At 37.3% G+C, this 24,630-nt stretch overlaps 1 protein-coding gene and 1 pseudogene across 2 annotated transcripts; both read right to left on the bottom strand.

The window, feature by feature from the left end:
- Positions 1-3,692: 3,692 nt before the first annotated feature.
- On the bottom strand, positions 3,693-4,921 carry LOC120283458 (annotated as a pseudogene).
- A 9,800-nt stretch (positions 4,922-14,721) lies between these two features.
- Positions 14,722-23,909, bottom strand: LOC120249629 (mannan endo-1,4-beta-mannosidase 1-like). 2 transcript variants are annotated; one of them, XM_039258206.1, is made up of 4 exons: positions 23,494-23,909; positions 16,282-16,467; positions 15,653-15,993; positions 14,722-15,335 (listed from the first exon to the last, which is right to left on the bottom strand). In XM_039258206.1, the coding sequence occupies exons 1-4, from the start codon at positions 23,818-23,820 to the stop codon at positions 14,945-14,947; spliced, it is 1,245 nt and encodes a 414-aa protein (XP_039114140.1). In that variant the 5' UTR covers positions 23,821-23,909; the 3' UTR covers positions 14,722-14,944. The 2 variants fall into 2 exon arrangements, with proteins under 2 accessions (XP_039114140.1, XP_039114139.1); XM_039258205.1 differs by lacking the exon at positions 16,282-16,467.
- Positions 23,910-24,630: the final 721 nt, after the last annotated feature.

The raw sequence follows: 24,630 nt of genomic DNA on the forward strand, positions 1-24,630 counted from the left end.
CTTTTGAGAGAGGTCACTTCTTTGAAGCCAAGTTAAGATCGGTCTTTTTTTAGTTTTTTTTGTTAATAAATTTTATATTGAATGAAATTTGAAAGATTGATTTATGTTTATAAAAATATGTGTTTAGGCAGCTTAATGCCTTTGCATATTCTCATTATCAAAATTGATCGTTTGCTCTTGTCCTGGTACTCTAACTATACAGAGAGGTGACAAGAGGAAAGCTTGATGAGACCATAGGGAGTGTCTGTCAAAGTCTGGAGTTTTTAGGATCCCCGTCTGAGGAGGGTTTTGAGAGTCCTTTGGCCAAGGAGGCGCCGGTTCTGCAGACGAGCTAGTCTTCTAGTAGGGCTGTCTGGGTTGTGAGGAGGCCTCCAACCTTTTTATGTGCTCTTTGTTTCTGTTGTTGTATTTTGTTTTTTGGGCTATTTGTACCACATCTAGTGGTTTGGTGTTCTCTCCTCCTCTGTTGAAGGGAGGTTTGTGTTTTGTTCTAGCTTTGGTTTAATTAAGTGGTTTATCCACCTTTCCAAAATATATATATATATATATATGTGTGTGTGTGTGTGTGTTTAGAATTTCAATTAATTTTGGAATTGAAAGAGTTTTCAACTAATAGACTTTAAGTTTCATTGGTGGCCATGAATGTTTCATCATTATAACGTTATGGTCACAAATGTTTTTTTTGTAACGTTGTGGTCACAAAACTATTCTCTGGTTACACTGATGGCCACATAGGTATGTTTGAGGGCTATTTCCGACAAAGTTGATGACGTGGCTACAAAACACATGATTCACGTAGGAAGCCTTTGTGACCACAACGTTATATTGATGAAACATTTGTGGCCACAACATTACAAAAAAAGATATTTGTGGCAATCAGTGCGACCGGAGAATAGTTTTGTGCCCACAACGTTACAAAAAAAAAATCCACCAGTAAAACTTACCCCCTAATGAATAGTCACATTAAGTTTGGAATTTCAAAAGTTAGTTTCTAAGTCTATATATAGAGTTTCTTCCACAACTCTTGAGAGAACAACCACAATAACACAATTATAAAAATTATGAGAGATAAGACACACACTTCACTTTCCTTTTCACTTGCTCTCTCGTAGAAAACATAATTTTTAAATTCTCTTCCTTCCTAAAAACTTAATCTATAATTCTCTAAGTTCCATGTGATAGAGTTTATATAATTCAGTTTGCCGGAGTTATAAAGTGGTGTTGTCTTACAATTAAACCCAAGCACCGGAGGGGAGGGTGGCGAATCTGTTTTAAAAAAATTATGTGACACGCATGCTTCTATTTTGTCTCCCCTCATTTTTGGGATAAGGTCATCTCACTTTTAATATAAGTTTTTGATTTATTTATTATTTTATAATTATGATATCCCACATAGCTAGGATAGATTGGTTCCAACTATTTTAAAGTAGATTCTTTTCATATTAAAGGTTAATAACAAACAATCTTAAAGCATAGTCAACGATTAAACTAACAATCTTAAAGCATTTGCCCTAGAGTTTCTAACATTAACCAATGTAGAGAGCCTCGAAGTCATGTAATTCCTCGGAGGCCCGGCCATTCACCCCATTAATCCTTCGTGGTCCTTAAAATTTTACTAAATATTTTGTTTAGAGTTAATTTTTTAAAAAAATAAAGGGGTTTAATTCGAATTAAGCCACTTACTGTATACAGGAGTAATCTAATTTAAATTAAAAGGTATATGAAACTTTCTTTTTTACATTTTTCCCATCACATTTTTTTAATATATTTTCCCTTTTCTATTAATCATAATTAAAATTTGAAATTAGGACTTTACCAACATTTTTCTTATACCTTTTACTTTAATTCCTTTGTCATCGATTGCTTGTGAATTTTTGTGAATCTTCATGTATATATAGATATATTTAATAAAAATAGATAAACTATTACTTCATCAAAGAAAATAAAAATTAAAAAGACAACAGCACACGGAAGGGTACATCATCCATTAGATTTGTTTGTTGCATCTTATGATCACAATGTTAAGTAGCTCAGTACTCAGTAGCTAGTCATGACTTGGTGAGCCTTAGAGGCCTTTTCTGTTAGCCCTTTTTTTGGTTGTCAAAAGGAGCCGAAAACAGCTAGCAAAATGGAACCGGATAAAACTGTTAACAAGGGCACAAACCAGCTAAAAGTTAAGACCACACTCAGGTAGCCTCTAACAACCATCAACGCAAATCGAGACCCTTATGAAACAACGAAAGAGCAGGGTTCCTAGTTCCTACGAGCATAATTATAGCGCTTATCAGCAAAAAAACATTACAATCTCTAGGGGATAGGCTTCACAGCTAATAAAGGGAACCGATTCGTTAACATCTTGACCTCCTTAACAGCATCCATGTATCTCCAGGAAATGCATCTATCTGTCAGCCAATTTTGCCATCTGCTTCTCTTGTTGAGATAACGTTTACAGTCCATCCACATCTGGCGTCAATTCTGTGTTAGCATTCAAAGACAGCGCTCCGCCCGCAGGGTTTTCTCTGATTTTCAGAGTTTAAGTTTTTCATGAGACGAAACATTTTCAAGTTTGAAACGAATATAATGCAACAACCATCTGGTCTAACTTCCAGAGGGCGAAATGATCCGGCGGCAGGAACTTCAGATTCACCACAATGTCCAAGTGCTGGGGCCTTACACCTAAGTCTGTTGTCTTACATTTGCATACATGTTGCCAAAACTAAATATGATGTCACAGAGGTTCAGTGGATCAAATCAAATCACCAATAAATCAGCCCTAATAATAAATCGATACCAATCATCTTACAAAAATCAAGGCTGAATATAGCTATCAATAAATCCAAATAGCCATCCTCTTCCTCTTGGTAGGGGAGGCTAAACTCTAACAAAATACCTTGAAGAAAAACAATACATACAGGGATGATCCTGATGACATAAGCTTTCTAATTTCTTTCAAGTGTTTCCATCAATCAAGAATTCTTAAACACCTTTTTGCTAACCAAATTTTCACAGTTGATTTTCAATATATACATAAACACAATTACAATGGACCAAATCATTGGATTTACAGATGATACCTAATTGCTCTATCCACCAATCTACCAATATATGCATAACATTTCTCACAGACAAAATAAAAGAATAAGATTGATCTGAGCTGATAAAACACTGGAGTAAAAACCACTTTAGGTCATGCATTAACTGCAACACCCTTCTTAGTGCATACAAAACATCTTCTACTTTCATTCTTTCACATCTATTTTCATATTCTTGTGAAACGAAATATGCACATATGCTTCTTACCTGACTAAGTAAACACCGTTATGAATTTGGTTTTCAACATCCTAAATATATGTTCCACAGCCTCCATCAAAGAGTTTCACCTTGTGTATGCCCAAACAAGATAAAAAGCTTTGCAGGTTATGAAAGAATGAGATTACATTCAATCATGACAAGCTAGTGCGTTGTACAAATAAAGTCCATCACAGGCATTTGCTTATTGAGTCACTTAATTTGCAGGCACAGTTATTAGCTAGCTCCTTCACCACAACAATCAAGCAGCAAAAACTGCGACAATCATTGATGAATCTATCATTTAAAAGCACATAAAAAAATCAATTATAGAGTTAAACCAATCACTTGACTGAAGTAATCTTTCACCAAAAATATAAATACACTACGATTAAATTTTTTTAAAAAAAAAAAAGTCAGGAAGTTGAGAGCCATGATCAATAGGGCAAGTGGTTGTTCCGCAGATTAATTGGTGAAAACCCCAGAGCACTAAGTTGCAATCTATAACAGTAGATCGAGAATAAACTACAGTGTCTTTAATTTGTTTAAATGAATTATTAAGGCATGAGAAAGAGAAACACGCGGAGCACAAGAGGTCCAGGAGAAGACTAGTTTTCTAGATTGACATGTACATTTCACTTGTGAAAGAGCAAGTCCATGATGCTTCGGAATACCTGACCACGCTTGCCGAGTTGGTCCCTCACAGCTTTCTCATCCGGATTGAAGCCCTTGGTCCCTCATCTCTTCTAGAAGAGACCTGGCATCCTGGAGCCTCTGCTCTCTAGAGTAGGCCTCAAACACGGCGACATAAGTGCCAGCATTAGGACACATTCCATTTCCCATCATCTCAAGCAGGTATTTGCGTGCTTCGGGTAGTTTGCCATCCCTGGCGAGGCCCTTGATGAGAACGGTGTAGGTGTAGGCGTTGGGCGAGACGCCAGACGCCAGCATGCGATCGAAAGTGCGGATGGCATCCTTGGAATGGCCGGCCGCGCTGGCATAGGCCTCGATAACGGCGGTATGGGCGACCACGTCAGGCATGGAGCCCTTGTCCTTGATGATGGAGAAGAGCTCAAGGGCCTCGTGGGTAAGGCCGTCCTTGGAGAGGGCGTCGAACATCTTGATGGCGCTGTTTGTCAGGCCTTCGGTGCGCATCTTGTGGAAGACAGTCTGCAGGTCGGAAGGGTCACCGGCCTCCTCCACCACAGAAGCCTTCTTGCTGAAAGGGTCGTAGGGAGGGGGCAGCTTGCTCTTCTCGCTCATCTTCTTCTTCTCCTCATGCTCGTCATCGTCGGACCAGTCGAAGGAGGCGGGGCTGTTAGTGTTATTAGTGTTGGTGTTGGAGCCGGAGGAGAGGCTACGAGCAGCACCGAGAATACAAAGCCTGAAGGGAGGAGGTGGGGGGATGAGGGGACAATGGAAAGAAAAGGAAGAGGACAAGGCTTGGGGAAAGGGGCGGCCATAATGACAAACTGAAGGTTTGAAAGAGCGAATGAAAGAAGAGCACGAGATGAACGAGAGGGCAATTCTCAGTGCTGCCATGGGGATCACTGATCCACTCCAGTGCTCAGAGAAATTCGGATGGATTTGCCGATGTGTGAGCGCCGCCGTCGCGGCTTCCTTCTTCTTTATGTTTTTTTAATAAGTTTTCTATTTCTCCTTTTGATGTACTTGAACAGTTTTTAACATATATATATATATATATATATATATATATATATATATATATAGACCCATCATCCAGGGACGTCATAGATTTCAAATCTCAGGGATGTCCATAGTAGCGCATCGGATGAAAATCTAACTGATCTTATCATTATGAGCAGTAGAAACCGCGTTTCTACGGTGTTGTGCGATGATCGTGAGCAGATAAAAAAAGAGTGTCAGATGTTTATATAATCAATCAATCATCTGGATGATGATCCAACGAACTAGATTTAAAAAGCATCTCTAGAATTGAAATCTCAGGGACGTCCCTCAGATGATGTTTTTCCCATATATATATATATATATATATATATATATATATATATATATATTTGTATCTATTTGATTCAAAAGTGTTTTTTTATAAAAAGAAAAAGGCATAGCAGCGAAACCCTGGAGACGAACATGTGGGAGAAATCACACTCACCACCGAATCACGCCTCACCTCACGCGAGATGAGATCGAAACTCGGAAGCTCACGCCGACACTCGAGGGTGAAACACCCCTACGTAAGGGGACTCGATCGCCAGTAGACCAAAATGGTTATTTGGTTATTTGATTCAAAAAAATAACAAAAGAGATTTTCAATTATCAGTTCTGTATGTTTGGTTTAAAAAAGAAGTGAAACAACAAAACACAATTGAATTATAACATGCACTATCCCAATAGAAAAGTATTCCACAAAGTAATAGGTTTCATGCATAAAATAATAAAATTACCAAAAGAGCATATAACAGATTGAAATGATAAATTGGAATCCAAACACAACTAAGTAAACAACAGGTCTAGAAGAAAAATAAAATGCAACACATCAGAAAATTTTATGGAAGAATCAAATGCATTATTAACACTAGCGACATGACTTGCAAAGTTTGTTTCGTAAGTAGATACAAACAACAAGTCCAATAGAAAATTGATTGAATTAAGCATCTAATAGAACATTTTGTAATAATTAAAAGTATGAGTCACACATACAATAACGCATGAAACATGATGATGCATGGCATAGTAAAACAAAAAGATTAAAAATGAATAATGCAACACATCATACATATAGCAAAGAATTCATGATCCCAACTTCATGTAAAGAAAGAATGGTATCCAACCACAGCTAAAATATCAGATAGGAAACAAGGAAACAAAACTAATAAAAAACTTTGAGAGAACAACACATCATACATCTTACCAGATATGCATGAACCCAACAACAACGCCGGAGACAATGGTTCATAAGTAAATACAGAAGATATCAAATTATAAAAATCAAGAAAGAAAGAATTAACCATAGACGCAACATAAAAAAAAACATAAATCTGACATCAAGATACAAGGAAATGGAAGCCAAGCACAGCTGAAACAATCAAAATATAGTGTAAAAAATCATGAAACCAAAAGACACAACATACACCATGGCAAACAACCGTAGTACCCGATTAAAATACAAAACGAAAGGTCATAATTTTAAAAACCTTTTAACAAACAAGAGATCACAGGTCTGATATTAAAAAAACAATGCATGAATGAATCAATATGCTAGAAAACCAAAGTGCCATGTGGCGGATCAAAGGAGAAATGGGGGTCAAAACAACAACCAAGCAATATAAACAAGAAATCTGAAATCTTGCAAAAATAAACATAAACCCAAGCAAAGTATACAACAGATCAAAATAAATAAAATGGAATCATGGGTGTTGTTATAGATTTGGCATTAAGAAGACATAATCCAAAGAATATCGCTTGAAAACTTAATGACATATGGCATATCAAAAAGAAAAAAACTTCAACAAGAACATATCATACATCTGGCAACATAAACCCACATATACAAGAGCATAAGATGAAATCATTGCCATCACAGATCGGCCCTCCAATCATTGACCACAAAGGGAAAAAATAATAAAAACACTGAGAGATAAAAAAAAATATTTGGGAAAAAAACCCGAATATGAAGATGAAAAAGGAGTAGGAATCCTGAAAAAATAAGAAAAAAACCAATCCTAGAAAACCACAACATCATCGCCTGTGAGAATGGAGACGTTGGAGACGCAAGGATGCATTACCTCGGGTCAGGGATGAAACAGTAAGCTGAACACAAAGGGGAAAGTGAAGCGGCGGGGAAGACAAAAGAAAAGATGAGCGAAACGAGGCCTGGCAAATCACGTGGGTTATAAAGCTCATTTCAGCCATGTATGCAAAAGTCCCGGAAAATCCTATTTACCCATTTTTTTCTGAGGTGGAACGGGTGAAGTGAGTGGATAAAGGAGGTGTGACATCACAACTTCGGCCACAAAACCGGTGAAACAAATAGACTGAAGTGGGACAAAAGTCACCACTTCAATCAATTTGGTTCTCCTGCCCAGTGAAATAAACATGCCCTTTCTATTTAGCGCGTATTGTAATTTGTTTACAATATTGTTTCAATTTTCAAATCAGTCTAAATGAGTTTTTTTATTAAAAGAAATATTATATTCATTTTTATTAGACTTATATAGTAGGGGATTTATTTTTACAAAAATTATAAATTACCATAACTAATGCATATCTATATTATCTATTTTTTATAGTGCTTATCACTTTATTTAATATATAAATATTTTAATTATACAATAATATGAAGCTAATAAAATGAACACCTTCCTATATATATTTATTATCTAGTCTTACATACTATAGATAAATAGTAAATTAATAATTACTATACGACATTTTTATTCTTTCAAATAAATAAATATATTATTTTTAGTTGAATGGATATATTGTTTACTGGGTGGTTTATGACTTTGTTAAATACAAGCACCTAGTGCTGCTTGCCCGAACGACACATAGATAATTCTAATTTTACCTTAATTGTCGCACGACACGAAGGGTAGAATACAATTAAGATTTTGGATTAATTAATGATCCAAGTTAATTTTAATAGTCCTCACAACTTAAAATTTCACGTTTACACTTGTTCTCGTTAGGGCTATAAACGAGCCGAGCCGAGCCGAGTATTACCAGGCTCGAGCTCGGCTCGAGTATAGTATTTGAAGGCTCGAGCTCGGCTCGAGCTCGGCTCGAGCTCATTCGAGGTATTTTTTGTACTTGAGCTCGGCTCTCTGAAAAGCTCAAGTAGCTCGAGCTCGGCTCGTTTAAGCTCGATTAGCTTGTATACATAAGTATTTTTATAATTTTATATAGTTTATATAATTATGTATTTTTGTAATTTATAATAATTTAATATTTTATATATAAAAGCTAGTTTAGGCTCGCGAAGCTGAGTATTTTTGGGCTCGAGCATTGAATTCGAGCATTGACCGAGCCGATCTCGAGTAGCTCACGAGTAGCTTTGGCTCATTTACACTCCCTAGTTCTCGTGAGATACCTCAATGTTGCAAGTCCCACTCTTGTCAAAGGTAACTTGATTAGGATTTCTCCCTCCACCTCCCTCCAGCACTTGGGCAGCGCAATAGGTAATGCAAGCGATAAAGGTAAGTATATTATTTATGAATAGATGAATGGAATTCATTTATTGCATTACTAAGGCTTTTAAATAGACTGTTGTACAACCAACAACTTAGCAAATTCTTAAATATAAGGAAACAACCATGAACTAATTCAAACTAATATTTAGGATAAGATTGGCTTATTCAACAATTAATAATCCAACATACCCTCCCTTAAACTGAAATTTACTAAAATTTAGTTTAAAGTGGCAAAACACACAACAAAATCAAGTTTTGCAGTCTATCCACCTTTAGATAGGACTATAGTAAACACCAAGCATACCTCGAAGCTTCTAAAATGCTTCAACCTTCAATTGCTTAGTTAGGACATATGCAATTTGGTGTTCAATTCTACAATACAAAAGTTCAATTGTGCCATCTTCCACGAGATTACGCATGAAATGGAACCTTACATCAAAATGTTTACGTCGCTCATGTAAAATTGTATTCTTTGATATCTTGATCACTAAACTGTTGTCACAATAAATAGGTGTAGTCTATCTCCTCTAAAATTCTCCTTAGCCAAAAAGCTTGACTAGCACATGAGATGGTTGTGACATATTTAGCCTCTGTAGTCGACAAAGTAACTATAGATTGCTTCTATGATGACCAAGAGGTGGAACCAAATAAGAAAAATGCAAATCACTGTCTGTAAATCCAATCATACCTGACTTCTCTCCTTCTTGTAAAATAAGCCATAATCCGAAGTTCCTTTCACATACCTTAGGATTCTCTTCACAACAAGCAAGTGAACTTCTTTTGGTCGATCCATATACCAACTTACAAGACAAACAGCATGAATGATGTCAGACCAAGTCGACGTCAAACACATCACGCTCTCTATAATTTGTTTATAAATTGTGGCATCAACACTTTTCCCTCCTAGAAGCAGTCGCTCTCGAGAAATCCAGCCGCCTCTAACCAAATTCGGTAAAATAATCCTCATTAAACTTAGGGTTTAGGGTTTAGGGTTTAGGTTATTTATAGTCTGAGTCCACACAACAGCCGTTGTGAAGGCAGTTGTGATCAAAGTTAATTTCTTGGGCCATAAGTCGCATCCTAGCATGGTTTATTTCTAAGCGTTATGCGCATTGACCACGGGCGGTATACACATAACGCCTGTTGTGGCTTCCTGTGATTTATTCCTGTGGATTTGCACATTGGCCTGATTGGACCATGGCCTTGATGAGGTTGTGTGGTGATGCTCTGAAAATTGTATCTTGAGCCGATCTGTCTGAAATCACCTTAATATTCACTTCTTTGGCCCTGAAATGCATTTAGATACCATGGTAAACGAAAAGAATGCAATTATGTACTAGTTTGATGATAAACATTTAGGATTTCATGCTAGATGTAGTGCAAATAATTTATAAAATATGCATGTTCAAACACTTATCAAGAAGACAACTCCAGTTGTAATTGGGAAAGACGTTGTAGCTCGAAAGCTGAGAGTGATCTGCTCTCGCTAGCGGTATCTATAGAGTTTATTTCGAAGAGTAAGGAGCTTTTAAGTTGGTCAAAGGAACGGAAATTTTCAGAGGCCCACGTATATACGTAGCCTCTTTTTAAGGTGGATGATTTTTTTTTTTTAGAAAATTAAATCACCACTTCCTACAGGGTAATTTCCAGCCACCAATAATGGATTAAGGTATCCAGTTGATCATTTGAGTGCCAAGATTTCTTAAAACAAAAGTTCTTTGGTCGTGTGGAATGAGTGCCAAAATCTAGGCAGATAGGGGTGTGATCAGATCCAAGTCTAGGGAGAGACAATTAGCACATCCTAGAAAAGACAGAGTTTCAGGTATGAGAAAGAAGGAAACAATCTAAGCATACCCACAGCGGATCCAATTGACCATTTGTCCAATGAATCTCTACTGTGTAAAGGTGGGTCTATAAGCTCAAGATCTTGATTCTTGAAGAAAATTCTATGAAAGAAAGACAGCTCCAATGGTAGGAAGGCTCTTATTTTTGTCTTGCAAGGAAAACCCCTCCCGTTAAAATCTCCTCATATTACCCAGGGAAAGGTGCATAAGCCTCTTAAAAGGTGCAATTCATATCGGAATTCTTTGAGTGGTAGTGCATTGGCACATAAATAGTGGTACAAATCCAAACAGTGTTGTTAAATTAGTTAGTGGATTTCACCGATAGGGAGAAGGATCCCATGAGTAATAGGGAACCACTGACTTGAGTGTTGTTCCAAGCCATAATTATATCTCCAGTCAGAACCTGAAGATGGTTTGAAATCGAAAGAATCTATAGAATGGTTGCTAATCAATCTCCAAAGAGATTGGTGCACGTTTTGGATTGAGTTTAGTGATCTCTTGCAAGCAGACTATCTCTACTCTAGTAAATTTTAGAATTTCTTTAACAAGAAAGCATTTGGAAGATCTTCCTATCTAGTCCTCTAACATTCCAGGTTAGAATTTTCAAGGAGCAAGATTTGGAGTCTGAGATGCAGACCTCAAGGAGGTCTCCGCTAGAACTGTGTAACAAAAAGCTCTACAAGCTTCTAGATTACGCATGGTTTTAATGCATTTATTTTTATGATTAGGAGATCCTAAGAATTTAACACCACAATACATGCTATAATTAAGGATTTGAGTATTTGACCAGGAATTAAAAATGGAAGGGTTTAAAGAAGTACCTTATCCTAGCTCTTTTGGAACTTTTTTCTTGGCTGATCTTGGAGGGAGTGGTATGAAGTCTGCCTCTTCGTTCCAACAAGTGGAAGGTTTTTTGGCTTTGTCACTTCTTTGAATTTGGGGAGGTCGCCTGGTTTGTGGAACATGTGTCACTAAAATCTACTCCTCCTAACCCTGATTCAGCTTCAATAGAGATAGTTTGTAAGTCTACATAGAATGGAGCTACTTTGTCCTTGATTCGGCAATAACCTTTTTGAATATCGGGATTCAAGGAGCAGCAGTGACTACAATCATACAAGAAGGTGTAAAATGATTTAACTAAGAAAATTCTATTACAAGTTAACCCCCAAATTTTGGAGTCACTGCTATATATACTGGGTGTGAGGTTCACATTGCTCAGACAGAAAATACAATTAACAAAAAGGGGGACAATTTCCATCAACTTGTTATATGTTAAAAAAAAAAAAATAAAAAAATAAGTAAACCATGCATTTTGCATTATTTTTCTTAAAAGTAGAAATAAATAAAATTAGAATCAGCTTCGACCGTCATGCCAACTAGATTTTCAAATGAAGATTCACATTAACTATAGTGTGATCATACTATTAGTCAAATAGTAATATTGAAAGAATACACGGAGATTGATACGATGAGATACACAGGTGTTTCTTGCAGTAAACTGTTAATATTCACCCTTGGCTCCGTGTGTGTTATGCTCCCTGCGCAGCAAAACTCGAAAGAATGAAAATTCCAGAGAAAAAAAACACAAACAATCTCCGTATTGATGCCCATGAATCATAGTAATATGATTAACATACTAAATTTTACGTAAGGTTTATGTTTTTAAACTAATAATTGGCGCGTAAACGATATTTTATTTAAATATTTGCTAAGACAAAATAATAATAATAATAATAATAATAATAATAATAATAATAATAATAATAATAATAAGTTTATTGGTGTTTGGTCACAAAATATATACAACCATAAAATTTAATTATGAAAATATATATTTAATAATTAATTTGTAATTATATTAATATTATTAAATAACTAGAATTAACTAAAAATTAATCATAATATTTTAAAATATTTCATTTTAAATAATATTAATTGAGCAAAAAAATATGATCAACAAAATATAAAAGGTTTTTTCAAACAAACTTTTTCCTGAAAGTGCACTAATAGTCCCCCAGTTATATAAGAAAATGCATTTAGCTAGCTAGTGGAAACAAAATGCACTTTGATCCATATTTTGTTAATTAATATCAAACTAATAAAATTTTATATTACATAACACTTAAGTGGGATTTGGATATTATTACTACACTTTCATCCAATTTTTAATATTTTTAAAACATGTAATCAAAAAATCCAAAAGCATAAAAAAAAAAAACTTATGTTAATCACCACCACAATAGGCAAGTGGTAGTTATTATTATTATTATTTTTGAAAAAGTGGATAAACCACAATTTATTAAAAAATAGTCGAAACAGACAACAAGAAAACAAGAAAACAAGAAAACAAGAAATAACATAAGAAGTACAAGATCCATCGAAGGAGGAAAACTGAAAATACTAGAAAAACACACAACTGCCAAACACAATGGAAAACTGAAAATATAGGAAAACACACACTACCAAACACACATCCCTAGGGGCCAAGGGAGATACTCTGCCCAAATTAAGGGGAAGCAAGCGGTGAAGAGGGGGACTAAATATTCCTCCTTACTGCTGCAGAAGAGGACTCCAGCTTTTGTCTCTTGTCCACTGGAGAAGCTGAAACCCAAAAGACAAAAGTCAGACTTATGTACACGAACACAAGTTGGAAGTTTTTAGATTGAAAATAAGATCATTTTTAGTAATAGAAATATTCCAAGTAATAGCTCTAACTAAGAGGTTCCAAGAAACCCTAAGAGCAAGCTGCAAATGAAAAAGCCAAGATTACCAGAGATCCCTGAGAGACAAAATGATGGGTTTTGAGGATTCGAGAGAAATGGACCCATATGGTTGAAGCGAACTAATAGTGAATGAAAAGGTGATCAATTGATTCAAGACCCGCAAAACACAACACACAAGTTAGTGTAGGAATATATTGCATCTCCGCTTTGTCAAACTCTCTAGGGTGACAATTTTATTGTCCCAAGCCAACCAATTGATGAGAAAATTTCCTAGGGAAGGACTTTTAGGAATATGCGGTGTGGTTGAGCAACGTAGTCCTTGATCTATAAGGAAGCTGCAAAAAGATTTGATCTAGAAAATTCCATTAGGAGTTCGACTCCAGAATTTGCGATCTTGCAACCCTCATTGAAGGGAAAAGAGAGAAAGATCCAAGGAAGGTTGAATCAAAGGAGGAAGCAAGTGCCTGGAGGATTCTAAAAGGTCATTAACTATTCCCCAAGGTTGAAGAGACTGGGAGAACTGAATTTGCCAAAGATATATTGGGGCTTGTCCTGAAACCCAATTGTCAAATCAAAAAAGTGTGGACATGCCATCTCCAATGGTGGAATGGATATAGGTTTGAAACGGTTCAAGTGCACTAAGAATGCCTTGCCGGAAGAAAGATTTCTTGTGAACATTCCTGAAATAAAGATTCCACATAGGTGAATTTCTAAAGTAGTTGAATTGGACAATATGGAATCCACACTAGGTTGGACCATTAAGGATTTTTCACCACCGTTTACCCAAGAGGGCTAAATTGAAGATCTCAATATTGATGATCCCCCAGCCTCCTTGATTGCGGGGCCTACAAATTCTATTCCAATTGACTAAACGCCTTTTTTCAGGTAAGTGGTAGCTAGTGTGATTAATTCCCATGCAAAATATCGAGAGTTTGACTTTCTTCTAAATTATAATTGAGGATTTGGGATGTGTGTGAGTTGATTTGTCGGCATTGTTAAAATAAATTGTACTTAAAAGATACCAATCAATGTTTTAAAGAATTTATGATTTTATTAATACTTTATCTTTGTACAATGTTTATTTATAGATTTTCAAAAAATATTTTGTTGATAACCACTAGATAGCCCAGTGGAAGTCACTTTAAATTGTGGGTGAGTGGTGCAAGGTTGAATCCCTTATGCCACAGTACTGTACTAATACAATATGTATATATTGTAAAAACACTTTATCGGTATTATTCATCCACTGTTCATTAGGACCCCTGTAGAAGAGTTGTATACTCCACCTTTCCAGGGTTACAAGGCAATGGGGATTTTTACCATTATGGGGTTATGGTCAATGATATATTATCTTGGACGCACGTGACAGGCCCTAATTGTCCTGCAGCGTTAACCCGCCTCATATGAAAAATTTTTAGAAGTTCGTTAAGCCACCGTAACTAGTGCACCAATGTACTTACTTGTCTTTTTGATACCTCCTTGTGGGGTGGTGTTTGTCGCCATTCACGGAAAAAAAATATATATTTATATGGTTTTACTAGTGTTTCACTTTACAAGGGGATGTAATACAAATAGTACAGTACTAACTCCATAGTAGATGGATGTCGCACTTGTTGCCACTTCATCAATAATTATCTTAACTTACAGGTGAAAGTGCACAATAATCTCTGAACCATATATAAAAAAAAATTTTGATTCCTGAAATAAGAAATTTATACATTTTATCGTTGAGTACATGACCAACTAATGACCAACCAATGAATGGGTATACACAGATGATTTTGACTTTTCATCTGTGTACAGAGACAATGAAATGATTGAATCGGTTTGACTTAATTTTCATTTGTATATGGGGCTGAGTACATGAACAGCAAACAAACTGATCGCTATGAATGGATTGTTTTGACTACTGTCTAGGCTACTGATAGGTCGAAGTCAACCCGCGCAAGCTAGGACCGTTAAGGCTGGAGATCAAGCGAGAGTGTCGGAATATTATGTTTGCTATAGATGGACAGTCAGAGAGAATGATCTCGTAGCCATCACTCAAATTTTCCATCCCCGGCAGAAGCAGCTGCCAAAACAAACCACCTGCGCAGGCGCTCCTGGCCCGGATCAACTTGTAGATCACAGCGTAAGCTGTGCGGTAAAATGCTACTTTATCAACTCCATTGCACCCCGCAAACCGGCTGGTTTTTCCGAATTCTGTAACCAGGAGTGGCTTCCTTAGAATCTCATCTGCAGCGTTTGAGTGAGAGTGTATCCAGTCCCTCAAAAAGCTAAGTTGGGTCGCATCATCTGCGTGAGGGATCCTGCTAGTCAAACCAAATTAATAAAAAATATCCGTATTTAATTTTTTTTTAAAATTAAATAACCAACTTGAATGCATTTCGTGATGTAATATATCTTTCCTGAAAACGACCACGGGAGTGTTGTGTAATTTATTACTACATATATATATATATAGGTCTTAATTGGCCTGCTGTTAATTACGGATAAACGTGGGGTTGGGTAGGGATGCATTTGTTTTATTTTGGCACTGCATGGCTTGTAAGGTAAGATGAACGAACAATCACTGATTAGCAATGCACGAGAAAGAAGGTAATTAGGTGTTGTTGATGGTACGTACCATAGATTGGGATATAAATGAATGGTGGCAAAGTCAATTCCATGGATCTGGTTATTGGATATAAAATCACTGCCGACGTTACGAGAGGAGGCAAACGGGTCATATTGAATGGCCTCCTGGTCCTGATCCAGCCCACCAAAGAAGCCTTCCAAGCCCACTTCCAGCAAATGGTTGCGGTCAATGGCTTTGACATACCCGGCCATCTCTTCAATCCATGCCTGCATGGTTCGCCCAGACAGGTCACTCTTGCACCGGCCCTCATTCATCAGCTCCCACGCCATGATGCTTGGATCATCTTTATACACTACCCCTGTCTTCGTGTTGTTTCTTAAGAGAATTGTCTGTGTTAAATCGAAACGAATTATACAATAGATTTATTAGATGGAATTTTTTTTTTCAAGTCATGATTACCTAAATATTTATGCACACTTATCCACTTTATTCAAAAAAATAAATAAATAAATAAATAAATATTTATGCATACTTGGACACGTTTAAGTAGCATGTAATTAAACAGTACATGCACATTGTATGCCATGTTTGTCATGAGCGTATGCAGCGTACGTGCCGTATGTTTATCATCACTAAGTGTATATCTTACTATAATTAATTATTATTATTATTATTACCTTGACATGATTTCTATAAAATGTCTTAACGAGATAATTTGTGTAAAAGTCATCTTCAGAGGTCAAATTTTCCCCTCTCTGCTTTGCCCATTCAACGTACTGCCTCTTTCCTTTAAAATTATTAACCATACTCAAAATCAAACGAAGTCCATATTTCTTAGCTTCGGAAATCACAAAATCAAGGCCCTGCATCCAGATCGCATATATTCAGATCATCAGACAACTAAAATAATCGAATATATAATTTCATTGACTTATGAAAACTAGTTATATAAAAAAATCCTTCGTCTATTTGTAATATTACAAACAGTTGCCCATATCCGTTTGTAAATTTACAAATAACTCCCCCCTATTCATAACATTACAAAATGATCTCTGTTTATAAAATCAGAAACACATCCTCGTATTTGTTTATAATTTTATTTTTTAATTATATATATATTATTTTTTAAAATTTATTTTATCTCAAAATAGTCAATATATTTAAAATTTTAAATATTGTAAACTTTGTTGTTATCATATCAATTTTAATGATATATATATATATATATATATTATTTTTTAAAAAAATTATTAGCTTTGTTTATATATATAAGTCATTTAAAAAATTTCCAAATAACTTTTATCCTAATAAAATATATCCTCGATGATAAAGTGAAGGAGGGGGAATCAATTATTTAGAGACATGGCACCCATTTCATAAAAAGAGTGAATAATCTATAAAAATTATATTAAAAGAAGTTGATATCTTTATAAAAAGGGAAAATTACTGTTCACCCCTCGTAATTTTTAAAACTTCCCAAAAACCCCCTCCAATTTTTACACATCCCGACGACCCTCAGTTATATTTTTACATTCCTTTTTAACCCCTCACGGTAAGTTGAAGTGGGTCCACGATATGAAATTCCTTTTTGCCCTCTGTAAAAGGTGGGAAAAAAATGGCGCCCAATCATAACTTTCTTTTATCGATAGTTTTTTTCAATGCCTCCCTTGCTTTTTTTCTCAAACAAAAGTTTAGAAGGCTCATATCTTGTTCTTCTTGTTCTTGTTCTTGTTCTTCTTCTTCTTCTTCTTCTTCTTCTTCTTCTTCTTTCTTCTTCTCATTTGGTGTATTCAATTTTAGCTCTTCGATTAAATTATGGAGAGTTTTTTTGTGCTATTACTGAGATACAACGGGAGGGACGAGTGCTAATGTTCACTGACCGACTTCTTGGGAATCAGATGTTAGGCGAAATATGTGAGCGATGGGGGTCTCGATATTTCCGTGTCGAGGTGAAGTTTATCACACTCGATGGACATAAAAAGCAGTATGTCTCATATAAAAACGAGGTTGACTTCCAAACAGCATGTGTCACGTGCACTCCATCTTCAAATGTTCCATTGTTGATCTTGTTGTTGAGACGGATGATGTGGCATCGTATCCCTCACCGAAAACGAGTTCTTCTCGTTGTAAGTTTCTTCTCGCTTATGTTTATATAGTTGTAGAAGTTAATTATTGTTTATTATCCCCGCCATCGCTTTACATTTATCAAGTTTCCATTTAAACACTATTGTCTCCGATTAACTTATTAACTTATTATTTAACTTTTTTTGTTTTAACGTTTAAGATTTATGTTTATCGTTTAAATATTTTGTGTCTCTGCTTTAAATATTGATCTTGTTCGTTTAAACTAAAAGTGTTGGCGAGAATTGAATCCGGCAGCTTGCTCCACATCATGGCGAGCCCTGAGGGGTGGCATGCCTTCCTTCCTCATCCGATCAAGATGAAGTGTTGTCGCTGGATATTGGACAATGTTTTGAAGGCGTTGAACATTTCGTAGACGCACTTAGGAATTTTTGCAATCAAAAGGAATTTTTATTCTCCGTTTAACTCGTTATTTTTTTATCGTTTTAAAAATAAATTTGTATCCGCTTAAAATGTCATAACGGGATGGTGCTAGCGGTTCCCTCAGCTGCACTAATGCACGCCGGTTTCCCCAGCCGCTTTCCACTCCCGTCGCACATAAAAAAATCGAACATTACATTACATTCTATAAGAGATTATTAAGTAATAAGGATATTTTTAAACGGAAAAATATTAAGTATATTTTTTGTTGTAATTACATTGATATTATTAAATAATAAGGATATTTTTAAAACGTAAAAATATTAAATTTAAACGGAGAAACCTAAACTTAAATAGAGAAAACGAAAGTTAAAAGGGGCAAAAAGTTATCATTATACTGCTTAAAATGAATGTTGATATTAGCCGATAATGAAAATGAAAATGAAACAGAACCCTACCCGATAATGTACCTCCCCTGGGACTACAATATCATCCAACAAGAACGTAACCTCAAAAGCGAAAACAGAATGAATTTAATTGAATTTAGATACATGTACATTTACATCGACTAAAAATTTGTCATGTTCTTCGGGAAAAAAATGAATTGAATTTAAAACCGGTTTACATTTGAAACTATTACACCTATACAATGACTATGACCCCGCTTACGTACACTCCCCTCCGGTTCGTTTTACACGAGAAACGGAGTTTAAACAATTACATTGATATTTACACAATGAACTATATACTTAAACACCGAAAGTGTATGTTAAACAATGAATCTGGATTATTAAAGAAAGAATCGCGGTATACAAATATAGAAAGAATGACTAAGAACCCGGCCTGCAAGACTCCCTCCGGGTCGTGATGCCGCTGCCCTCCCTCCCTAAGTATCGCGGAAACATACCTTAATCGCAGATAAGGGACGCCGTCTGCATGGTACCCGTAGCTTCTCACCGCGAGTAACCGCTCGATAAACCGCATGACATAGACGCTGCGATCGACACTTCCTTTTTCCGTCGTGGGGCTTCGATGTCGTGAACAAGCTGCACTTTCGATGCGCCGACTCGCCCTAACTCCATGTCGATACAGAGGTCGAATAGGTTCCGACTGCCGAGATATACAAGTTCATATTAGAATGCCGATTATTTACCGAACACTATTACACAAACACAAATTATTAAAGCACTTACCATTTCTAGCCGCGTTTTTATCGTATTCTTCGCTTTGGCATGAAAAATAATGCACTGTATTCTTGTTTTTTCATTGTCGAGGACGACCATACGTGGAAGTGGCCACTCATAATTATCGGGAGGATGACGATGTCCACTTCATGCAAGTTACGCGCGGCATCTCCAATCATAGCCATCGTGGATTCATGTGCGTCGTCGCCTCGCTTTTGACATGAACAAGGCCGCTGGTCGTGTGGATGGGAGGCGCCTCTTATAACGATATGGCACTACGCTCATCGCTCTTTTGCAAGATACATACGAATGCGTCCCATCACATCGCTCCGCGACCATCTCCTTCCCTCGAGCGAGTCGAATAGATTGGCCCGTGTGGTGCCGACGTAGTCATTCTTCCACACGACAGTGCTGTGGTTGAACGGAACAAAGACATGTAAACAATGTTGTAAGTATAAAATTAAACGTTAAAGTATAAACTTTAAATTCTATATTGAATGTTTAAACGGTAACTGTAATATTTAAAGGGTATCACTTATAAGTTAAATGTTATCCAGACATTTTTAAACTTTAACGCTCCTACTTAAATGGTAACCAAAACAGCTTTTAAAACAATATCATAAAAACTTCAAACTTACTTGTCCATAGGGGCGCTGAGGAAGATCCTTATCAACCCCTCGCACCTACTTATCGAGGCGCGATCAGTCAACGATTTTTTTCTTCTGGAATGAAGACTTTCCAAGTTCTTCTACTTTTTATCGCTTCCTTTAATGGGGCACGACTGCAGCAGATCAACCCGGGAGACACTTCCTTACATGCTTCTTGTTCTCGTGGGATTGTGTCCGCCTCGATGCGAGCACGGTCGACCGTTGGTTCCACGCGAATTCCCACTTCGTTGAGGATAGACTCAACGACCTTCTCAACCGTGAGTTCCACGACGCAGAACATCAATGGGAGACACAACGTTGTCTCGGTTGTTCTTCTTCATGGATTGTGTCCATCTTTGATGCCGCGACTCGTCAGCGCCGGCTCCACCCGTATGCATGATGTCGTCAACAGCGAGTCGACGATCTTTTCCACCGCGGCAAAAATCGGCGCCATCTTCAATCTCCTCCACCGTGATGGGCATGTCATCAACGCTAACAACATCGACCCGCCGATGGTGCTCGCCGATGAGTGTCGCTATTATTTCATCGTCACGCAAGACGCAGGGTGGAGACTGAGGCATTATTGTTTTTCCTCTTTTTGCAAGCTTCTTCGAATGAGGCCGCTCAAGGGCCACCCGATGATGTCCTCGTCGTCAAACTCCGACGGCGTATCCGTCCCCGGTGCTTCATTTGTTTCAAGGGAAGGCGCAATGATCGTGATCGTGACCGCCTTCCAATGCCTCCACCCGAGCGACATGTCGAGGGAACTCTGTCATCAAAAATCGCAAGCTCGCATGAGAGTTCGCAGCTGACATCCTCGCCTAGTGCCTGGCGAGCCGCCACGTCGAGGGCCGACACTGGGTCGGGGAAGCCACGGTCGGGCGGGGTGGGGGAGGGCTCTCGTCCCTCGACGAATGCGTTTTGGCCCCGAAGCGGGAGAAGCAGGCGTCAGCAAGGCAAGGAAGAGGTTCGCCTCTAATCTTGCCTTTGAGCAAGCGGTTTCGGAGCAATAGCATCCGACTCGACGGTCGTCGAACAAATACTTCTTCATCGACGATTCGCGAACCATTTCGTGAAACTAGCATGTGTAAAGCAAACAATCTTAGCGAAATTATTTAGTTTAAACAATTAAAAACTATATTTACACATGTAACTCAGTATATTTAAACGTTATAACCTATTGTGTTAAACAAGAAACAAACAAATTAAACATTAAACTAAAAGTTTAAACGAGTAGTTGAACAAAGTTAAACGGTGAAAGTTATAATGTTAAACGATAGATGAATAAAGTTAAACGGTAAATGATATGGTTAAACGTTAACGCCTACGCTAAACAAAATATTTTTTTGAATTATTACCTCTTTTCCTTCGAGAGACGACAAACTCGTCTCTATCGTCGCTTGCTTCCTGTAAGTATTTTCACCGTAAAGCACAAACGATCCTTGGGATCTGCGTAGAACCGGACTTTCTTTCCGGCTCCGGGTCACCAGTAAAAACCGGATGTTAAGCGCCACTGCAACCCTTAACATACCCGTGTTGGTCTTCTTCCCTCACAGCATCTAGATTGCACTCGTGTAGCGGCTTGTGGTATGTCCTCCATAAGCCACTTGTGCGTCGCTTGCGCCCATGCGTAGCGCCCCATTCCAGGTAGATCATCGACATAATCAACGATCCAGTTAGGAACCGAGCAGGAGGTATTTGGGAAGAGGATCGTACCCGTGAGGTACACCATCGCAGTTTGCAAAAATTCTCCTCTTCCCCTCGTCCCAACGAGTCTGTCAAGAGTGCTCCTAATGGAGTCTCTGTGTCTCTCGTACGTCTTCGATAAATACCTCTCTTCGAAAGCTGACCGTGTTTTCTTCTTCGAAACACGATCGCCTCCCATCGCAACGCGAGCGAGAACGATTGCCACATCTTCGAGCTCGAAAGTCGACGATGCTTTTCCCCGATCCTCGAATTTATTGGTGCGGTTATCGTATCTCCGCAACGAGAGTCAAGAAGGGCCCGCTCTTGGTATACTGACTTCCAACTCAAGAATCGTCGTGAACGGTGTCCTTCGGATGATCTCCCCGATGTCGAGGGATCATGTGAACTTTCAATTCACCCACGTGCTCTCCACTCACAGTGTCAAGTAGCATCGCCCATTAACTAGATCGATCGCCATAATCACAAGCTCGCTGATAATAACAAAGACATTGTTAGCGGAAATGTAATTTGTTAAACGGTAGAACACTCGGCTCTTAAACACCGATATCATTTTTAAGCAGATGACGTATACTATTAAACGAGAGATACAAATAATTAAACGGAGACGAACTAACTTAAAACTAGAAAGCTCATTGCTTTAAACGGAGACCTCATTTTTACAACTGCAACCATATCAACTGAAAGGGTAAACGTAGATTATAAACATTACACAAAGCACAACAATCGGAAAAACCATTTTCGATCGTGATACACGTGATCTAAAAATGTAAAACAAAACAAAAACCCTAGCCGAGACATCTCCCTCGGACTAACAAAACCCCGACAGATTAATCCCCCTGAAAGCTTCAATGTCTTCCAACAAAAACAAAATCACAAACCAAAACCGAAAAATGTCTCTTCAGTAATGTAATAGTTAACAAAAACCATAATGAATACCTTAGGATCGCAGTGACCAAATGTCGAATACTTGCACGGACTTCTTCTTCGAGACGCCGAGTGGAAAGGGAAGAGTCTGGGTGGGAAGAGAAGAGTCGAGACGCGAGTTGAGCTCGAGTCATGAGTTGAGAGAAGACAAGCAAACTGTAATGCCTAAGAAAAACCCACCCACTTCCTCTCACACCACTGAAATGCGAAATAGCACGACTTCCATGCAAGGGCATTTTCGTCTATAAAATTTTAAATACACTCCGCTTAATGCCAGTATGCACTTTTGGGGGTTTCAAAAATCATGGAGTTGAAAAGGAAGGGGTTTTTGGGTATTCCGAAACTATGGGGGTTTGTTTGGCAATTTGGCAAAGTTGTAGGGTTTTTTTGGCAATTTCCACTTATAAAAATTATATATTTTAAATTTTAATTAATAATTATAAATTAATATTTCATGAATACATCTAAAAATTTTATAATTATTTACATTGATTTCAAGCAATAATTTTTTTTCAAAAAAATATAATCAAAATTTTAAAATATTGATCTAATATTCATTAAATCCTAATCCTATAAACAATAGTTATTTATTATTTTGTCAAAATCATCTTAAAAAATATTTTTTTTCAAATAAATAATATTTTTTTAATAAAATAAAATTTACAAATAGAATTATGTTCAGTTTCTAATATTAGTTTTTTAATTTACCAACAGAGTTAGGATCCATTTCCAAAATTGAAACGAATTAACAACATTTGTAAATTTTGTTTCTAAAAATAAAACAGTGGGTTATCCGTTTCTAATTAATTGTTAATTAACAACAAAATAAATCCGTTGATAAATTACTGTTTCTAATTGAGAAGCTTATTGTAGTGTATATATATATATATATATATAATATAATTGTATGTAATGTGTGCGTTACCTTGAACATGTCCTCATTGTAGACGCCAGGAGAGGACTGCAAGGGTCGGTATCCGCCATCCTTGAAGGCCCAGGTCCTGACAACAGTCATTCCGTAGGAGGAGGCCTGGCAGAGAGCACGCGACACTTTGTCCATCTCTGACGGCTTCGACCCTTTCGACATGAGCCAGTAAGCATTGAATCCATTCGGGTAGAATGACTCTCCATTCACCGCGAAACTAGTGCCATCGGCCTTCACAAAATCAGATGCCGCTTCGCCATGCTCTATTATTGACCCAATCAAAGCTAAAACCCACAACAGCGCACACACAAGTTGTTTGTTTGCCATGTCCAAACAGAAATTAAATAATCACGAATAGAAATTAAAAATAAAGATATACATAAAGAGGAAATCTATCCACTTGTACCTCTTGGGCTTAATTTGGAGGAATATATGTATATATATATATATATATATATATATATATCTATATGTGGAACTGTGTGAACCCGACGGACTGGTGTAGAACGGGTCGCTAGGTGGATTCTGCTACTTGGTATTAGTTTGGGGATTGCTTGCAGCAAGTTCTTTTGACGTGATCCATTTGCTCGTAATGCCATTTTGGTCGGTCTAAGATGAATTGAAAGGCAGAGAAGACTGTTGGATGCAATGCAGTTTGTTGGCAGAACAAGGTTGGTCACGGTGAAAGGAAAGTCAAAGAAGAAGGTTTGTTAACGAAAGGCATGTTGTGCGTCCCATATTTGTATATATGACGTCAAATGTCCGATTCCATCAATAACAGTTGACTAATCTCTAAGGAATATTTTAGTTAATAATAAAACCGATTGCAAATTGAAGAGGGTGGGATCTCTATCAAGTCGACCTTGGAACCGCGGTGTAATGCCTTCAGGAACTTTGTATGCACTTCCGTACGTGCACCGATCAAGTATGCTCTTGATTCATACATGGCCAATTGGCACATAGCTGACAGGCTAACAACCACGCGGTCTCTCTGTCGTTCTCATTAATATCCACTTGAACAAAATTAAGGAGCATAAACAAGAAGAGAAATCCGCTACTGCACCTTGCGTCTTCCTTCATAACTTTACATCAAAGACCCAATAAATCAAACCATCCTCGGTCCTATCCATCTTTCAG

Source organism: Dioscorea cayenensis, chromosome 19, assembly GCF_009730915.1.
Source record: "Dioscorea cayenensis subsp. rotundata cultivar TDr96_F1 chromosome 19, TDr96_F1_v2_PseudoChromosome.rev07_lg8_w22 25.fasta, whole genome shotgun sequence".
Classification (NCBI taxonomy): Eukaryota; Viridiplantae; Streptophyta; class Magnoliopsida; order Dioscoreales; family Dioscoreaceae; genus Dioscorea; species Dioscorea cayenensis.